Genomic DNA, 19,841 nt, shown 5'->3' with positions numbered 1-19,841 from the left:
CAGGGGGAGACAATTTGCAGGGAAATAATTTTCTGTTACTGTCTTGCAGGCTGCTTTTTTTGTACTCTAGGACCAATGCCTGCTTTCTGGTGCATATTGCACTTGGTTTTCTTCATGTTTCTGCAGTCCCAACAAGCAGGGACTGCTTAGACTTGAGGTGGCTGAAAAAACCGTCTAAGCTCTTCTGTTGTTTTATGATTTATTCATATATATGGCCTTTCATCACTCCTTGCTAGAAAAGGTGAAACTACAGAAAATCACAGCATCCTGCTGTCCTTTGTGATCAAAGTAGGTGTGAAGGGTTGAGTGTAAAGCAATTTTCTCCCAGAAATCAATACATTCTCTTTTAACACTGAGGTCATCTATATATTAAAAAATATAAGTATTAAAGAATCATGCAAATACTGGGCCCATAAAACATACAAAATCAGAAGACTGCTGTTAAAAGCTTAAGACTGTCCAGCCCCCTCACTGAGGAGACACAGATGCCAGCTGCATATCCAAATGCTGGAAGAGATGGGGAAGAGGGAAACAGCTTTTGATCTTGTGTTACGGAGAAGCCCAACACAGATTTAACAGCCTCAGCTCTAACTACAAAGATATGCTTCAGTTCCTGAAGTGTCATAGGCTTCCTGCATGCTGCTGGGCTGTCCTAGTAGTAAGAAAGTGATGTAGCTTTCCCAGAAGGAACACCCTAGTTCACAAAGTTCACAAAGGATAAATGTGCTAAAGAGAATAAAAATGGGCTATGGCCAGGCAGAGCACAAGCACACTACGGAAACTCCTCACTGAGCAGGTTCAGCAGATGAGCAGAGTTCTGCTTTTTTTGCCTTTTTTCTTTTTTTCCTTTTTTTGTGTAGGGTTTTTCCCCTTCAGCTGTTGCAATGACTCACTGATTTGCATGGCCACTCATGTTATGGATTCTGAAAAGCTTTGAGTTACACAACTGGCTTGATGAAATGCCCTGTCAGCTATCTCTAATTCAGCTAGATTTCTTTTCTTTCTCTTCCTTCTCCCTCCTAGTGCCTTAATCTAGATGAGCCTTGCCACTTTAAAGTGGGACACAGGAATATGAGAGAGAGAGAGAGAAAAGGAAAATTTCTGAACTCCCTGCCCTGTTCCAAATTAATTAGAGCCCAAACCACGTCAAATGTGTGTAGAAAGCAGCTTGGAAAATGTTCTCCATTACGGCATTTAAATCCTGAAACTAAAGTTTATGATGAGTGTTAAACCAAACCCTGCACCAGCACCCCTCTCTGCAGTTTGACCTCACTCCAAACACACAGGAGAGGAAAATGTATGTATTCACCAGGTTTTTAGCAGAATGTGCACAACTTCCAGCCTAAACCAACCCAATGCTTGCCAGTAGGATGGGACACCAGCACAGCTGCCTGGCTGACTGATTTTTTTTCTTTTCAGCTGTGTGAAAATGAAGATGTTCCTGGAGGCAGGCTGCTCTGGGAACCTGCTTGGCATCCCCCTCTTTCGTATGACCCTGGTGTGGGTCCTGGCCTGCTACTGGCTTTGTGCTCTCCTGCTCCCAAAGGTAAGGGGGCTCCTCACCTGCTGTCAAGTGTCCCTTGGTTTCCTTAAGCCAGCTGCTCCGAGGAAGTGTATGTCCAGCTTGGCTGCCTCTTTGCAGCCAGGGCACTGTTTTCTGAAGTCACTACTTGACGAACCCCTTTCCAAGCCCCAAGACCATATTTAAGGGAGCCCTCAGCATGTACTTGCCTTCAGGTTAGTGTGTGCTCCCTGCCCTGCACTACCCTTGAATGGGCAATATGGCAGCATACCATGGCTCCAAATGGAACCCTGTGTTTTCCAGAGATAGCAGAAGATCCCCAGCTGGAAGAAAAGGCTCTGTGAATTGATATGGGTCTATGCCAATTCACATCAAAGGAAAATCCAGATCATAAATGCTTGCACATGTGGCTTTTTGAGATCAGAGTACAAAGTTCAGGCTGCTGAATTTGGTTAGGCTGTGCCTCTGTGCAGCTTGATTTTAGCATACTGTGGCTCTCGAGGAGCCTCTTTTCCAGCTCCTCCAGTGTAACACTGCCTTCAGAGCTCTGGGGGAAACATCTTTGGCTTGTTGTCCTCCAAAGAGCTGTAGTACCAGCATGAAAGGAGAGGTTTCACATAAATATGTAAAAAGAGAGCAGAGGTGTCACATGAATATGTAAAAATATATCCATATAAACCAGGAGATTAAAGGCAATGGCACGTGAAAATGAAAACCAGTTATTGTTAATGACAGTCTTGCTGACCCGATTCTAATATCTAATCTATTCTAATTTCCAATCTTCATATTCTAATCTTTTTTTCGTTATCTTTTGTTTTTTCATTATGAATCTCTTCCCATTTCAAGGTGCAGTGTAGCTTTTTGCGAAGTCTTAACCCTCCAAAGGGCTGTCTGCACTACAGACCACTTTTTCCTCCAATACATGTAGGTGAGGATATGTAATGTTACTGGTGAAGATTGGATGGTGTTTGCTGTTCATTTGTGTCAGGAGACTGAAAGAAATGTTGCTGGGAACGTGGGATTTCACCAGGGGTGCCCTCAGTTGGGTGGCAACTCAGTTTTGCAGATAAAGCACCTTGGTGCAAAATTTCTGTAGAAACAAATTCAAATAGTTTTCACCTCAGAGAGGTTAGGAGAGGTAAATGCCAGCAAGGCAGTCAAATAGTATGCAGAGAGCACCTGTGCTTTTTCTCCACTAAGGTTCTGTGGCAAAGTTTGTCATCTGCTGTCAAAATATGTGTGTTCAGACTGATGACACATAGGCCTGCTCTTCTGCAGATTGTTGATTTACAAGTAAAGACCTCCAAAGGCCTTTCTTGACCTGCTAACATGCATAACTGCCACAAATGCCTTGTCACCTTCAGGATTTACCGTTGGTTAGATAACACATAGTAAGACTGATATTTTTTTTTTTTTCTGGACTGGCTTTTTGTTGTTTTTCTAAGGAAAGGCAAGCCCTAAGGATCCCCAGATGCCAGACAGCTCCGACTGCCACCTCTGTGAAGCCTTGTTGCACACTGGGATATTTTGCTGCTGCTGTAGCACTGGCAGGGTGAAATCAAGGGCTCCTCTGAATGGCAATGAGGTCCAGGACAAACACATGGGGCTGAGGACAGGATGGCTTCCCGCAGCCACTGCAGCAGGTCCAGCTCTGGAAGATAAAATAGGGGTAAGGTTTTCACAGTCTCCACATTGCCCACCATGAACTGTCTGTCTTTGAGTGAAGCAATGTTGTGTGAGCTAATTACTGAGTAATTCCCAGTGCCCCACAAAAAGCTAGGTCTGCTGTGGTGCCCCTCTAGCAGCATGAATCCATGGCTCCGAATGTCACCGTATTGCTTCCCAGCTCATGAGACACCTGCCTGACTGATTCCTTTACCCTTGTCAGTGTTCAGAATAGCTGTGCACCTATTTTAGCCAGGCAAGCCAAATGCAAGTTGCTTTTCATGCAGGGTGACTGTGTACAGCAGCACAGGCAGGGGGAAGCTGGATTTTTGGAGAGCAGACCCTTAGTACGGGGCAAGATGCTCGCCCGCACTCTGATGCTGATTTTCTCCTTTATTGGCTGCTCCTGAGGCTGCAGCCGGAGGAACGCTCTCCTGTGGAACGGCAGCTTTAGACAATTTTATTGGCTGATGAATCTGATCTTGCCTGGCCACCTTCCAGAAACACTGACTTGCCCGAGATGAGAGTGAGAGGAAGGTTGCTCTTCCTGGGGCTCTAAAGCAATTCTTTTGAGACCAACGTTACACCCATGCCTTGCTGCACGGTGAGTATAGAAAGACAGGTCCGTATGGCCACGTCTATATGCGTAAAGTGCTTTATGATCTAATTGCTGACACAATTAAATGTGCAGCTCCTGTGGACTGTGTCTCGTTTGCTGCTTAATTATGTGAAAATGTACTTGGTAAATGGCTCGCTGTCACAAAATGCTCGATTAACTGTTGCAATGATCTAAGTTGAAACACTGCATTTGTGTCCTACTCTGGTTATTTCCTGTGCTGCAACACATTGATTTAAGCTTTTAGCCATGAGAGAGCAAAACGCAGCTGCAAGATGTTGATATTAAAATGTTTCCTTTGGTTTTATTATTTTGCTAGTGGAAACTCAAAATACCAGAGCTGCTTGCTAATATTTGCTCAAGTCTTCTAAAAATCGCTGATTAATCTTGCCCTTTCTTTTTTAAGGGTAACTTCTGTGAAGTTCGATGCTATGGATCGTTTTGCAAGTTGTGCTTTGCCACAGAGCAAAAATAGGGCAGAGCAAAGGAAGGGAATGTCTTTAATGTATCCCCCAAAGTTTGTGGTGCTCAAAGTGGCAGGATACTGCATTGCACCTACATCAGTTGCAAACAACCCTTTAGATAAACATTTCTGAAGAGTCCCCAAAAATATTGCTACCTAAGGAATTGATGGTTGACCAGCAGCACTGGAACAGAATGAAGGAATGCAGCTTTTTAGACTGCAGCAGTCCTATAATATACAAAGATGCAGCTAATCCTGAGAGTGCGTCATACCTGCTGCTTCAAAAATGACACTAAAAACTGAGTTTCACTCTAACAACCTGCAATGCCCCTGATACTCAGCGGGGAGTTGGAGAATGTGTATTTTTGACAGCTTTGGGAAACAACATTTTATCACTGTACTTGATCAAAATACCTCTCTCTAATATTTCATAGGTTTTTTTTGTTAGGAGAGGTGGTGCAGGAAGTGGGGTGTCAGCGTTTTCTGCAAACAGATCCCTGCTGAACAAAGTGCAGGGACAATATAACTTCCCTACAGCTAAGATAATGTATTAAATTAAAGGTGATTAAAGCTATATACAGTCCCCAAAGATTTCCTAAGCTAGAGCTTTCCAAACTCTTGGGCTGTGTGCAGCACAACTGTTGATGGCAATGATGCTTTTCTTCATTCTTCTTCCTGAGGGCCAAGGGGGGAACCTGAGCAGCTTCATGACTTGCCTTGGCTGGCATAGCTTTGCAGTACCATACTGGCCTGGGATGCAATGGGTTCCTTAGGGAGCCAGAAGCCAATGGCATGGGGCTGGCTATAGCCTCTTGGAATCACCTGCACCGCAGCCGCCTTCCCAAGCTGTGTGGAAGTTATGTTTTGACTACTCTGGGAAGAGGACAGAGTGGGAGGGCCAAGTTTGTAGGTAGAGGAGAGACATGAGCATTGATTTGCAGCTGTAGTTGTAAGGAGGACTCTCCCCATCATGTCCAAGTGGGGAGGAGAGGTCTCACTTGGTGCAATTTCGTCTGTATTTCAGTTCAGGAGGAGATAACTTGTTGAACTGGCTCTCATGACAAGTGGAATGGCAATCCATGAAGCCATGTGGCCCTGTTATCACCTGTGGTTAAGGGAGTGAAGTAAGACTTTGTATTAATGAGAACTGATGCAGGAAATATGGTTTAGTATGACTTTTGTGCAATCGTGCCAGGTAGCATTGACAAACTTTGGTTCTGTGTCTCCTAAGCATTTGTTTTGTTGGCCTTGTAAATAGTCTAAATTGCTTTTTTGCTTGTTCCTGTGTTTCTGCACCACTCCTGCTCCTGTTCTTGCTGGCTGAGGCTTCCACGTGAGCCATGGGAAGCTGACATTCATACTCACTGGATTTCAAACATCCTTTCTAGAAACCACAGGCTCTGTCATTATATGGAAGATGAGGCCATTTTATACCTAGTTCTATGGATGTGTTTGTGATTTCCTGGGATTTTCTTGCAGAATCTGAATTAGAGATTATTTCAGGTTAAGATTTAACTTTAAAAAATGTGAAAAACAGTGTTGACATACCAACTCTGTACCTGTTCGTCCTCCTGGAGAAGTTTTTTGTATTAATGTCAGACATGCATCTGTGAAGTTGCAATCTGTGGCTGTTATAGTTGTAAGACTGGAAAAGAAGAAAAAGGGGAGGAAACTGTGCGTGAAGATGTGAATTTTGCTGGTTTTAGATTTAAATAGAAAGCACTGAAGGTAACCCATGGTAGAAATGGAGCTTTGCCACTTTGCAATTTATTTGGAGGGGAATGAGTGATCCTCTTGATTCTTCAAAAGGTCTTTCGAAACCCCGTTACCGATGTGCTGCTGGTGTGTTCCAGCAAAATAGTAACCCTGAAAGAGCTGGATACAGGCTGCTGACTTGTTTTTTCAGCCTTTGCCATCACTCCATGTGCCACAACAGGCAAAATGTTGGTGACTTCTGTCACTGTCAAACCAAAAGTAGTGGTGGCCTCGCTTTGGGCACTGGTGGAATGGATATCCAAGGAGTGCTCCTTGTGCCTGAGCTGCGTTGGTGATCTCTGAGCAGTCCCAGGGAAGCGAGGGTAGCCCAGGGCCCTGTGGCAGGGCAGGGGATGAGGCTCAGTCTCATGGGATGAATTGCCCTTTCCTGGCCTGCCCCTCAGCTTGTAGCAGTGGGAAGGCCATGACTGCAGCCAGCCTCAGAGCAGAATGGCAGACTTTTTCCTGTTCTGCTGTCAGTCCTCTGGGGTGGTGCTTTGCACTCCAATTGCCTCCTTCAGCCTTGTAAATGTGGCAAGTTTCTCAGTTTTCTTGGAGTAGATAAAAGATAACGGCATTTCTAGTCATTTTGCCTTGAGGGGAGAAAATGGAGAAAAGTAGAAAGAGGAGGTGACTAAAAATACATAAAGCTTGTGATCTTCATTAATGATTATATTTGGCAATTCCTCAGAAATGGATCCAAGAGATCCATTTCTTTGACTTTGAAAAGCATTTATCTGGAAATGTTTTGGTTTTAGCTCAAGACCTGAGTTAAGAAAGTGGAAATACATTGATATGTATTTTGACAGTTTAAAATAGCTTCTATGCAATGCTCTTACAGCATGTTCATTTAGAATGTGGACTTGCAAATTGCAGTCGTATTTTAAAACACTTGGAATTCAGAATGACATGTGAACTGTCTGCAGTGATTTTATTTTTATCTTTTTTGGGTTTGTTGGTTAGCTTGGATGTGAATTTGTATTTCTGTATATCTATATGAACATAATCCCATTAACATGTATGTAAGTAGGAAGCTGGTAGGCAATGTGCTTACATATAAACCAGCATATTATTGAGTCATAACATGAAATATTTACTATCGATATCCATGTGTAAACCTAATGTGCTGTGGATTCATGCTAGGAGTAATAAGGCAAGAAACTGTTTATGCTCTGTGGCATAGATAACCAGATCAAAAGTGGGAATGAGAACTGGAATTGTTCTTCCATTTCAATGTTCCAGCCTGACAAATGGTGCATCTTCTGCTACAGTAAGGCATTTATTTGCAGGGAATACAGAACCTAACATTTGATCTGGGCTTTCTGAGCAAAATATTGTCTTGAGTAAGGGAGTGGACCCTACCAGGAGGAGGTACCTTAGGTAGCTCAGTTTTCCATACTGAAGGGCTGGAGCATGTTGCACCCACCTCAGCAGCAGAGCCAGCAACCTCCTCACATTCCAAATCACACTGGATAAAACCAAGAAGGGTCTTTCCCCACTAGCAAATTTCATTCTTTCACAGAATATGTGAGGATGGTTTTTCCATGGTGCACCATCCAGATTCCAGGATGCCTGGCATGCAAAGACAGATAAAAACTAACCAGAGGAGAAATTTAGAAAGCAAAGCAAACAAAAATTAGAATTTCTTTGTGTGTGAAAAATATGCACCACCAAAAAACTCACCAGCCTGATACCCACATCCCTTGGAATAAAGACAACCTATTTACTTTTAATCACATTATTTATAATACCTTTTAGAAGCAAAACTGAAATCCATAGCCAGGACACCAGCTGGAGATATTCAGGAATATCTCCATGGAAATAACATCTTGGAAAGCAAAGCTTGCTGAAGTTTGCTCATTTTCATCTGCAGAGCAGTGCAGTCTGGGAGAAAACAGGAGCTAGGTGACAACCAGTCTCCCTGTTTCTACACCCACAGCCACAACAGATGGATGGGTGATAGGATCTTTCCAGAGCAGCTCATGTCCTCCCTTATGGTGTAGCTCTTGTAGCCACTTTGATCTTAGTGGGCAGCCACTGTTTGGGACCTTTCCAGGTGTTCCTACCACAAAATGATAATGATTATGCACAGCTCATGCCTTTAATGTAAACTGAAGTGTTTACAAAGCATGTGTGGATGTGCACTTCTACTTCCCCAAATACAAGAGATTTCCTCCCTTGCAGTTTTCATGTGAACCTTCCAGGGATAAGGAGATGCAGGATGGAAGCAAGGGGAAGGGAAAGCCTGTTGGACTCTCCTTGGGAAAATTTCATCAGTAAGACAGCAACCTGTGGCCACTTGTAACTGCAACACTGGCAGCACCCCCAGAGTAGTTTCAGCTTCTGGTTTGGCAGCAGCAAATGGCAAAACGGCACAAACTGACTCACCCATGACCCCATGTAAGCAAAGATTTGTGTCCCCTTAACCTTTTGCAAAAGATGGGCACAATATGAAAGCTTAAACCCTGAAGCAGATGGTGCATTTCTGTACCAAGCATCATGTCAAGTGTGTGATGAAATGTGGCTGGCTAAGTGTGTCCAGATGGGCATTGCTCCTTTGATGAAGAAACCATTAAAATGTGGCAATTTGTGGGAATCTAGGCTAAAATAGGCTCTCACACAGAGAGCTAGTACAAGGCACAAAGTTGAAAAAATTTCTTTCTACATAGGTAACTGAAATGGGGAGGGGGGAACTTTAAAAGATTGTGTAATCATTTAATTTGCTGCTTCATGGAACTCAGATATAAGACACTGAAAACAAGGAGGGATGTGACCTTTCAGCCAATACTGTAGTGCTAATATAGAAAATGTGTCCCCAACACACCTGGCTTCTCTTTCCAGCTGGCTTCTTAGGAAGGATTTTTGAGGAAAATGCCCTATATGATGTTACAGTCCTGTAATTTTCAGGCTAGGCTACAGAGGGATTATATACTTGTTATTTTGGTTTCCCTTGAGAGAGTTCTGCAATGTTTCATAAATCCAGATGACTAGTATAGATTTTAGGGAATATGTAATTTGCCACATGGAATATATGCTGGTCATTACCTCTGTTCTTAGAGGAGATGGTTGCTAACAAAAATGATGTCTGACAGGCTGTTCCTTACTGTGGAATGATCTGTCATCTCCTCAGGTTCTTGTAAATTGCTGTAGCTCAAGATTAGGGTAAAATGTTTAAAAGCTGTCAAAAGCAGCTTCAAAGCCTCTGACCTTCCAACATTTTAGAAGTGGTTTAGGAGCTTATGATACTGAATCCTGCAATCACTTTTGAAATGTTTTTCTCATCCATCTTCCTTGAATGAATATAAATGTCTTTATTTCCTACAAGTAAAAAGGGCCTAACTTTGGCCACAAAGAATTGCTGATCGTGAACTTGCTGAAATGTTATCTGTGAGGAGTAAAATTTGGAATTGACTTGTTGAACTGATAAGATTTGTTAGGATAGTCCCTGGTAAATGCCTCAACCTTTGTAATATAAAAGATTATGCTTGAAAATAAGCATGGGAGGAAAATGCACTTGTCTCAGGAAAAAAACCAGTGAACACTTGCCCTGTGCAGGGCCAGGAGTTGGACTCAATAATCTTTGTGGATCCCTTCCAGCTCAAGATAATCTATGATTCTATGATTCTGTGACTTGAATTATTTTCCAGAATCCATGATACAGGAAACAAGAATCTCGTCAAGCAGTTCTATCACAGCAGATTAATTAGGGTTTTATATTAAATGTTCCTGGTTGGTCTCCAAACCAAACCTCATTCCTCTTGTCCTTATTTAATATGGTGGATACCAAAGTTTAATATAAAAAAAAAAAAAGGAAGTATTTAGTCAACTGCTTATCCCCCTTTTATGGCACAAGGCTCTGGCTGGGTGAAAGGACAAGGAATGAAAACATGAATGGTTTGCATTCAAGCTTATGTCTCCTCTTGGCTCCAATACACGGGCATCACGCTTTCCATCAGGGTGTCACAGAAATGCCATGAAGACCCTATATGGAGGTGACTTCTACCTGAGAACCAAGGTAACAAACATGACCCAGTCAAGTGTGTGATAAATATAGACACCCACTGCAGTAACTTGCACCAACACAAGGTCCGAGTTGCAGGTAAGACACGTGGCTGTGTCTCAGCAGTCAGTCCCGGCTTCATGCTGCAGCTAAGCTGCACTGGCTCCCAGGTTATTGCATTTTTATGGTCCCAGGAAAAGTCCTGTCTGTGTGAAGTTTTGATAAAAGGTGGTCAGGTTTCTGCAAATGAAACTAAAAGGAAATTAATACTGAGTAATCTGGGAGATGTCTTTCTATTCAGGCTTTATTAATGATCATTTCTTTCTGTGGTTATTTACATACGTTTACAGAGCCCACCAGAGCTATTCCTTGCTTTGGTTTTGTCTCATAAAATTCCAAAGTACAGAGCTGTCATTCAGGGATGAAATGGTGTGATGTAATTTAGCTATAGGCAAGGTAGCTTAATTAACACTTACAGTCTGTCTTTAATAGGTGGGCTTAGGATATGCAATTTTGTCTTGCAGTAACTTTCAGTTTTCTTTTGCATCTTTCCTTCACCACTGTAGCTAGAAAAAGGGCTCATGTACTCTTCAGCTGTCATGTGACCTTGCAGCGCCACAGATGGACAGGGAATGCTCTGTTCAATAAAAATCAGGGTTTTCAGGGGAGGACTCAGCAAATTAACTGGGAGCCTGTTTTTCTGAAGGCTGATTTATGCCAATGGGGACCTCCTCATACAGTGTGAAGCAGCACTGCACTGATCTCAACAGAGTTACTTTGGTGGGGGTTAAAAACCTGGTCCCAAATGTGTGTGATTCTCTCATGCTGATGCAATTATCACCACTGTGCCTGGGGAAGGTTGTGCCTCTCTCTCTCTTCCTCTTCTCTCTTTATGGCCTGGCAACCCTACAAAGCACTGTTTGTCCCCTTTGTTTTTTGGAGGTTATCCTTGCTCACGTGGTGAGCTGTGTCTGTGGCTCGGTGTTGCTTGTTGTGTGAGCTTCGATGCCATGAGCTTGGCAGCAGAGACAGCACAGCAGCACTGGTTTTGCTGCAGCTTCACTGCCTCCAGTGGGACCCCAGGGCCTGGTTTGCCCAGCTTAGCCCAGGCTGCCATCGCACTGCACACTCTGCTTGCCTCAACATAGCAAAACCGCTTTCCTCACTGCAGCAAGGCGTATTGAGGTGGTAGGAGTTATCCTGGGATGTGCTTCCCTGCTGGCAGTGGCTTTACCATGGTATATTGAACTGGTTTGCTTCTTACATGTGGCAGCAGGAAAAGCCTGTCCCCATGCTGCTGCTCCTGCTCGGTTTATAATTTTAAAAGACATGGTCCGCTTGAGTAGCACTCCTTCTGTGTTTGTAGGTTAGACAGAAGTCCCTGTGGGTCAGCTTTACATCTTCAGCTGTAAATGTAGGTCAGCTGGCTGCCATGCAGTTTGTCCCTTATCCTTAAAAGCGCAGGTCCTCACACGCAGCTTCACAGTATGTTGCCTTTGCTGGTCTGTAAGGAAGCTCATTTTGCCAGCAGAGCGAGTGGTGCAGCTGCTCTCCTGACTCTGGCAGTCCTGCCAGCATGGGAGCAGAATATTTATCGGTCTTGGTGGAGCAGATGTGTAATGACAGCAATTTCTGCTGTTTCTGACACTTTCCTTTAGTAATGAGAAGTTGATATCAGGCCTGTTAATGAAATTAATTATCATAGGATGTGACAGCTGGTGCTTGTAAATCAAAGCAAGTGCTTCTGTGCCCAGGGTCTGTCTCTTCTGGTGCTAAACCTAAGATTTGTTCATTCCTGCATCCTAGAGTCCATCAGAGACCTGAAATCTGTGAAAGATTTTCAGGAGCTCACAAGGAGCCAGGTGGGATCGGTTACACTGTTGCTTCCTTCATGGCACGCATTTGGTTTACATATCCCTGCCTGCAGGCTCTAATCTTAGCTGTGACACTTAATATGCTTTGAATTTTTTTTAGCCCAGTTTCCTAGGAAGTTGAAGCTTATGCAATCCTTATGCAAAAGGAAAAGCCCTGAAAGGTTTCCTAAAAAGACAGCACAAACCAGCCCATGGGTTCATGAATTGGAAAACTTATGGTAAGTTGCACACAGAAGAAGGTGGCTGATGCAGAGCTTCTTTTGTCCATGGCTGCAGGGACCCTCCAGCTGCTTGTAGAACCATGCCAGGATATGAACTGGGGTTCTGGATGACCTCCAGAGGTCCCTTCTGAGCTCAACCATTCTGTGATTCTGTTGTCCATGAAGCACTAACATTTCAGCAAAATTCATCAGAGGGGGACAGCTCTCAAACGGAAACAGGTTATGACAAGTTTGAGAGGAAGGCTGTGGCACGTGGCGTGCGTGAGGTGGTTGGCGTGATTCTGCTTGGAATCACCAAGTTCATGATCCTCCTGAGCCTCTGGTGGTTGGTGGATACAGAAGGCAGTAAGTGGATACACTGGAGGAGCGAGGTATGGAAATACAAGAACTATTAGGTGGTCTGTGGGAAGATAAGGAGGTGCTGCATCAATGCACAGAATCTTTCTAGACTTGATCACTTCTGCTGGCAGGACTCCTTGTCTGCAGTGTTTAGAGAGAAGGAGATGCAGATGTTGCTGTGGTAGTTAACCAGGAAAGGAGTGTGGTCCCTTTTGTGTATCTTATATTTGCTTTCAACAAAGCAAATTTGTGGAGACATTGTCAGTGTGGCCAGCAAAGCAAATATAATCTGTCTGTAATGTTGTAATCCCTCTACTCAAACACAGGTTGCCAAATTTCTCAGGGCAGAGTTGTCTTTTTAACAAACTCAAACTCCTAAAAAAATGAAATTAATCTTTTCCCAATACTGGAATATCTTTATTATTGACACTTGATATATTACTGCTTTATTGAAATTAATTTATTTGGCTACCAGAAAAAGTAAAACAAATTCAGGAAAAACTAAGAAAAGGATTTTTTATTAATGAAATGTCTTGCATTTTTAAAAGAAAATATCATTGTATAGTAGATTATTGAGATTATATGAGATAATATGATTATATTTTTCCATTAAAAATTATTTGGTTTCATAGCTTCAAGAGAGGGATGTTACTTTATCCCGCTCATGAATATTCAGTTCACTCCTCTTTCTTTTTTTTTTTTAACTGCCTCCTCCTTCCTGAGCACAAAACAGAAATGCATAACCCTCCATGGGAAGCTGAAATACAAAATTCTACTGCAAAAAACCACTGCTAAATTGATGCCACTTTAATAAGCCATTTGCAGGGCCACTTCACTTAAAAGAAAAGAAACTCTTAAGGGCATCCTTGAGGTCATCCTGACCCGTTAGCTCTGAGTCAAGCTGTCCTTGTCCGCAAAGTAAGAGCAATATTTAAAGCCTTGAAAAAAAGCCACCTCGGACCGAGAGGCAGGACTTTGCCTGGCACCATTTGGTGGGTGCTGCCAAAGCCAGTCGAGTTCACCACCCAGTGGGTACCCAGCCCCGTGGAAGGTATCAATGACATCTCTTGGTCACTTGCAAGTGCCATTTCAGCTTCATTCGACTGTAAGTAAATACATGGTGCTCGCAGAGAAGTTAGTTTCCATTTTTCTGCAGCAGAGAATTGGCCTGTTTGGAATTTTAACCAATTTTCTTTCAAAAAATTACACAAGATAGGGTTTCATAAGGGAAACAATGTAGCACTAAATATGGATGGTCCCTTGCCTCCCCAGAAGAAAGAAAAGACATTTTTAATTTGACAATATAAGTAAAAAGCATCTATTTTTTTTCCTCATTTCCTTAACCATAAATAGCAAATATGCAAAACTAACTCTGTGTATGTTAGAAGTCATTTCCATGTGGTAAAGGAGGCATTTCTGGTCAGATGTTAGAGTACTGGCCCAGGGACATGACAGGGAAAGTCTGATCAAGGGCCAATGCTGAGAATATATCACCTGGAGGTGTGACAGGCTGCCCAGACTGCAGTGGAAGGCTGAGGCAAACCCATCCAGCTTGGCCCTGAGTTCCACATCGAAAAAATCACTGGCAGGATATGTTGCAGCTTTCTACTTTGATGCTCCTTGTTCTGCAAGCCTGGGATTTGTTCATCCTTTGTCCCTCATAGTGCAGGAGGATGTGGTTTGCCAAGCTCACCAGCTTCCTCTGAGAAGGGCATTTCTGTCCTGGCCATGGCTGGATGCAGAGTAAGGTTTCTCTGAGCTGCCAGAGCTGAAATGACTGGAGATGTGTTTTTGTATCTCCAGGGAGAGTCCCATTTATTGACCGTGTGCATCAGCTGGATCACATCCCCAGAATCTCTGGAAGGGAGAAGAAAATGGCACTCCCCTGAAGAGAGGATGACTGGTTTTGCATGCACAAGGATCAGTCAGGTGCAACACAAAAGGGTGCAGTGTATGTTCAGACCCTCCTGAGCAAAGAAATGTCAGAGGGTTCTTTTCTCGAAAGGGTCTGCAGAGAAATATTCCCCTAAAAATGCTTGGCTGGAAACACATTTGCTATTATAATCCACTCAATAGATGGGAACAAGATTGCATTCGGATTTTTAATGGATTTAGGCAGATTCAGAGCTGCAATCAGACTGTGACCTAACCAAATCATGTCTTCTTTGACTCCTCCAGTAGCTACCTGAGGTTGATTGGCTTTTGTTATAGAAGTCTATTTGGGCAGCAGTGAGGACGAGCAGGGAGTGCATGTTCAGTGAGCAGCAGGATCAGGGAGGAAAAGGCTTTTTCCTGTGGCTCCTGTAATGTCTTGAATGGTGATGGGGAAGGTGCCTGAGCTTTTATTGTTAGTGCAAATACATACATAGAGCAGGAACTGGGAGGAGGAAGGACCTGTCTGCTTTGCTGTCAGCTGAGGGCCAGGCTGCCAGCAGTGGATGTTGACAGCAGCTGCTACAAATCACTCTGTCAAGGTTTTGAAGGTGGAGGGAATGTGCTTTTAGAGGCAGGGCAGTGACCTGGAAGCAAGCAGCAAAAGCACTGGCAGCAGGTGACATGTAGGTCAGAGGCAGGGTGGATGCTGGGCCAGGGCTGTCTGGCTCAGCTGGAGGTGGGTGCAGGAAGAAAATGAGGTGTTTCTACCTGGCCACATCTCTGTGCTATGATGTAAGAAGAGGAGGGGGTTCTTCTCAGGCATTCGAACCAGCTGAGCTGTACCATGGGGAAAGTAGTCAGGTGCAGCTGGTTTTTGGAATATTCTCACCAAAGACTGCAGTTTGGGAGCTCTCTTGCCTCCTGCCAATGTGCTGGGAGGAGTTCCTTTCCCATGCCAGCTGACTGCAGCCTGTGGATATCGGCAGTGTATGTTGATGAGAGGATGCTGTGTAGGAACACCCAAATTGCTTCCCTGGGGCTGTTTCTGGGTACCAGGAGCAGTGCAACTGCCTTAGATCATCCCCGAATGGGCTAAATTAGCTTGCCTTACAAGAACAACATGGTGAGGTGGGGAACAGTACCTGGAGGCTGTGCTGCTGGTTGTGCTTGATTTACCTCACCCCTCTCTGCCCAGCTCTGCATCCTGCTGAGGGTTCTCTTATTGGACATGACAGCACACCAGAGGCTCTGCTGCCTGAGAGTCAGCACTGGGGGTGGAGGATAAGCAGATAAACGTAATCTTTACATGAAGGAGGCTAATCAATCACTGAAATAACTTACCAGTGCTTGTGGGGGACCCTTCACCTCTTACAATTGCTGAATAAAGATGATGTATGGGTTTTTAAAAATATAACAACATATGTATGAGTGAGTTCAGTGACATTTTCTGCCTTGTTCCAAACAAAAAGCCAGACCATGACCAATGATGATTTCTGGCCTCACAAAAATGACTCTATACATAATATACAGAGTTCTAATGAATATTAAAAGTATACTATTAGTTTTCTCTTGAAATATGTATACTCTTATGTCTGGATCCTTCTTTTGATACACAAATAGATTTAATAACAAGTTGATTCCTAATAGCTAGTGACCTTCATTTATTCTGGCATAAAACATCTAGTATTTGCCCAAGTGTTCCATAATCTTATAGAATTAAGAATGAAAAGCTGAAGGGAAGTCTTGGAGTCCAGAACTGCTACAGAACTGAGGACGCAATGTGAAAAAAATTGTATCCTTAATATTAGCAGAGTTGAGCATGACCAAGCATGAATTGCAGAAAGATCAGGATTTATGTAAATTAGGGGACTTTGCCTAGGAAGCCAAAATTCACTAAACAGTCTGGAGTACCTTCCTGGGGAAGGATTTCACCATGTTGCAGGGCTATTGGGTCTCCTGCTTCTTTTCCATACACCTGCTCATTACTCCCAAGTGTGGCACTCAGTGGAAAGAGCTATTTTTAAAGATAATAGGCTGTATTTTGCTAGGATGTATCTTTGTGTAGGTTACTAATGATTTCCAGGAGATAGCTCGCAAGGACTGCCCAGAGTAGTAGGATCTGGGTTTTTTGGCCTTTTGGTGTGTGCAGCTGCTGCTTTCCACATGCCTCAGCAAATGTGGGATTGGAACCAGGCTCCACTTTGGAGGGGACTGACACAGGAAGGAAGGCTACTTGCTGTGCCAGCCCACCCTGCAAAAGGAGCAGGAGGGCCAAAGGCATCAAATTTTGGGATTGGGCAAGATGCCCAGTCAGGAGCACAACTATTCATGGCCTTGGCTCTGCTGTATTTGTAGTCAAGGAATTTTATAAACACCTTATTCATGGTTAAGTGTGTTGTCTTGTTAGTGATAGCCTCATGTCATATCCCAAAGTAAAATGCCTTTATCAGGAGCTCTGTAAACGAAATTGCTCCTTTACATTAGACTTTTTTCCAGTGGTTGTGAATTCCTTGGAGATGCTTCGCTTTATTAACAAGAGGAGTGTGGGCTCTGCCAGAAGCCAAGAAGAAATAGGTTATGATTTCCGAAGGATAGGATTTCAAAAGCCCTTGCAGCTGCTAAGGTAGAGTTTAAACCTTTTCCTGCAAGTGCTGTGCTTGCCAGGCTGGCCGCTGGCCTAGGAATGTCAAACATCAGTTCTCACACACTAATTTTTTGCCTTGTGGCTTCCTGGGGTGTCCACAGAGGGAACATGCCACTCTGGGCTCAGATAGTGGTCCCAGTAAAGGTCCAAATACGCAAATTTAGGCCTACTGTAAGCTTTTTGCAAAAACTCTTATAAAACTCACCAAACGGAACTGTCAAGTGCTATAAGTATGAATTATTCTATTTAAATGATTTCCAATTACTTCAGGATTTAAGCCAGGCATAGATAAAGCCAGCAAAGTAGTGAAGTAAATTCAGAGAAATGGAGTTCAGTTATTTTTAATTTGGGCAACAGACCCCTTCTATCAAACAAAACACAATCCTCTCTTTAGTTGTTTCTGGACATGCCTAGAAGCACTAATATTTTTGCAGCTTGATTTTTAACTTCTTTTCACCTCATATTCCCTCTGCTTTGAAGAACAATGTACCCTTAGCCATGGCATTTAAACTTGCAACCCTCTTCTTTGGCCTCACACTAGAAATGTTTTTATTAGATAACATTTGTCAGTGTCATAGTTTACTTGAGAAAGTAAAAACTCATTGTGGTAGACTATAATCTCAACCCTGGTGTGACAGCATGTGCTCCATGGCCTTGAGCAGGGTCTGTGGAGGGAATGCAAGGAAAGATGGTCCCGGTTCACAGCAATCCTGAGATTGCAGCTGAGATATTGGCAACTCACAGAAGAGAGGATCCTGCCAAGGAGGTTTTATCACTGATTTTTCTTGGTGCCTATGCAGGATTGAATGGCTGGCTCTGGAGTAGGTAGGATGGGGTAGAGGGAAAAACCCTACCATGACTCCTATTGGGAAGTCCTCATGTCTTCTGAGATTACTGATTTAGAGACTGAATTTTGCTGTATCTGTAAGTCAATAGTGGGGCAAGAACTAACTTTTTTTTTTTCCCCCAGTATGTTACTGGAAAAGCCAGATTTGTCTCCTTGATGTGATTGTTTTTAGGATGGTGAAGAAGCCTTTGGTGTAAGGAGAATGATTTTCCAATGAAATACAGTCAGGTCATATACCCAGCTCCTTCTCAGCTGGCTGCCAGTCTGCACAGCAACGTGCCAGGCAGCGTTGTCTAGTGCCTTGCTGGTAAAAAAAGGCAATCAAACCAATTTCTGCATGCTCCCTTTTTGAGGAGTTGCTTTAAATCCCTTCAGTTAAACAAGGTCTTCTTGTAGAGATGTGAAATCTGGTGAACCTCTGCATGAAAACCTTAATATCCAGGATATAACTGTCCCTTTTAGTGAGATTTGTTGCAGACCAAATTAAATCACTGGAGGAAGTTCAGCTCACTTTCTGACAGCACTCCCTAACGAATCAGTGATTTTACACTTGAATATAACAAACACAACATTCTCAAAATGTTTGGCGTTAATGGGAATGTACTCCCATTGAAGTCAATCATAAAATGATCTTTGTTTTAATGAAAATAATTCTAAAATGCCATCTGAGAAAAGCCTTCCAGGCAAATTTTTAACTCTACAGAAGTTATTTTACCTTGTCAGACTATCTGAGAGACGTTTTTGTCTAACTTTAATTAGACTTCTGGTTGGTAGGAATCTTCCAAAAGTCAGTGAGAGTGAGCATTTCCAGAGGGCAAAACATTTTAGCCACCAGTGATGCCCTTTTTAAAACCAGATTAACTAATCTGTGATGGTTTGGGTTGCCATGCATTAACTGGAGTTTTTATGCTACTGACTACATGACTTTAGATATCTGTAGTTCACTCCAAAGATGTTTATTCTTTACTACATATGCTTAGGTGTTTATAAAAAAGGTTCAACTTAGTCAGTCTATCTCTGTCAATATGTGTGTAGACTTGGTTGCAGCTCATACTAGAGGTGAATTTAATTTAAAAAAATTCAGATTACGCATTCTTTAAAAGCCCTCACCTTGATCACTGCCAATTTTCTAGGCAATGAATGCAAATAATACTTTCATTTCTGTTTCCCTTACACGTTGCCTTTGCTATTCAGAGATTTTTCTCTTCACTACTTTTGTTTGTTTGCTTTCTCCTCTGTACTCCCAGGAAGCTGTAAGCTCTTGCAGGGCAGTGCTGGTTTAGAGCTTAGTGAAATCATGTCTCAGCCATGTTCATCTCAGACCTGTACTGCGATGTTGTGACTCTCTCTAGTGCCAGTAGGAGTCACACACCTCAGGTCTTGCATATTGTTTTGAAAACACTGGAGCAGCTTTAGTCTTTTAAGACATATTGTACTTCCTTAATTTCTTGGATGATTTCCATTTCTGAAAAATGTGCTAATTTCTCTGCGTTTAAACACTTGCCGTGGAGAGCAGCAGAAAGAAGCAATTTCCTGTCATTATTTTGTCATTTCCATTCTAGTCAGGGCTATAAGTGGATGAATCTTGTTCAGCAAAAAAAGCTATTTGAAAATCAGAAAACACTTTGAAAATTTGTGTTGATTTTGCAAATAATTCAGGGAAGAGGGGGGAAAAAGTCTTATTACAATAGACCCCAACTCTTCTTGACCAGTATATCCTTTCTTATCAGGCATTATTAGCTTGAAGTTACCTGTAGACCTGAGTAATTTTGTCTAGCCAGGGACATGTTTTTTAGTCTTCTTTCTTTTTTATTTATCTGCTTTGCATGGGAAACCCCTTATGCTTTGTTGGAATCTAGGGCTATGTAGAGTCACAAGATTGTTCTGCAGAGGGTACCCTGAGTGCCAGAGAAGTCATAGAGCCATGGAGAATGATTCCAGTGTATTCTGTTTTCCAGCTGGGCTGGCAGAAGAGCTGTGTTGCCATCCTGTGTTGTACTGCAAGACAACCATCTTCTTG

At 43.0% G+C, this 19,841-nt stretch overlaps 1 protein-coding gene across 1 annotated transcript in view; it reads left to right on the top strand.

Annotated features, from left to right (window-relative positions):
• The first annotated feature begins 3,769 nt into the window (after window positions 1–3,769).
• The window catches only part of OSBPL5 (oxysterol binding protein like 5), a 202,842-nt gene continuing 186,770 nt past the window's right edge, over window positions 3,770–19,841 (top strand). The window contains exon 1 of the mRNA XM_032110746.1: window positions 3,770–3,791. Within this exon, the coding sequence (XP_031966637.1) occupies window positions 3,777–3,791 (15 nt within the window). The 5' untranslated portion in view covers window positions 3,770–3,776. The remainder of the gene's footprint in view (window positions 3,792–19,841) is intronic.

This window comes from Corvus moneduloides, chromosome 6 (genome assembly GCF_009650955.1).
Source record: "Corvus moneduloides isolate bCorMon1 chromosome 6, bCorMon1.pri, whole genome shotgun sequence".
NCBI lineage: Eukaryota > Metazoa > Chordata > Aves > Passeriformes > Corvidae > Corvus > Corvus moneduloides.
This window is presented reverse-complemented; position numbering and strand designations above follow the sequence as displayed.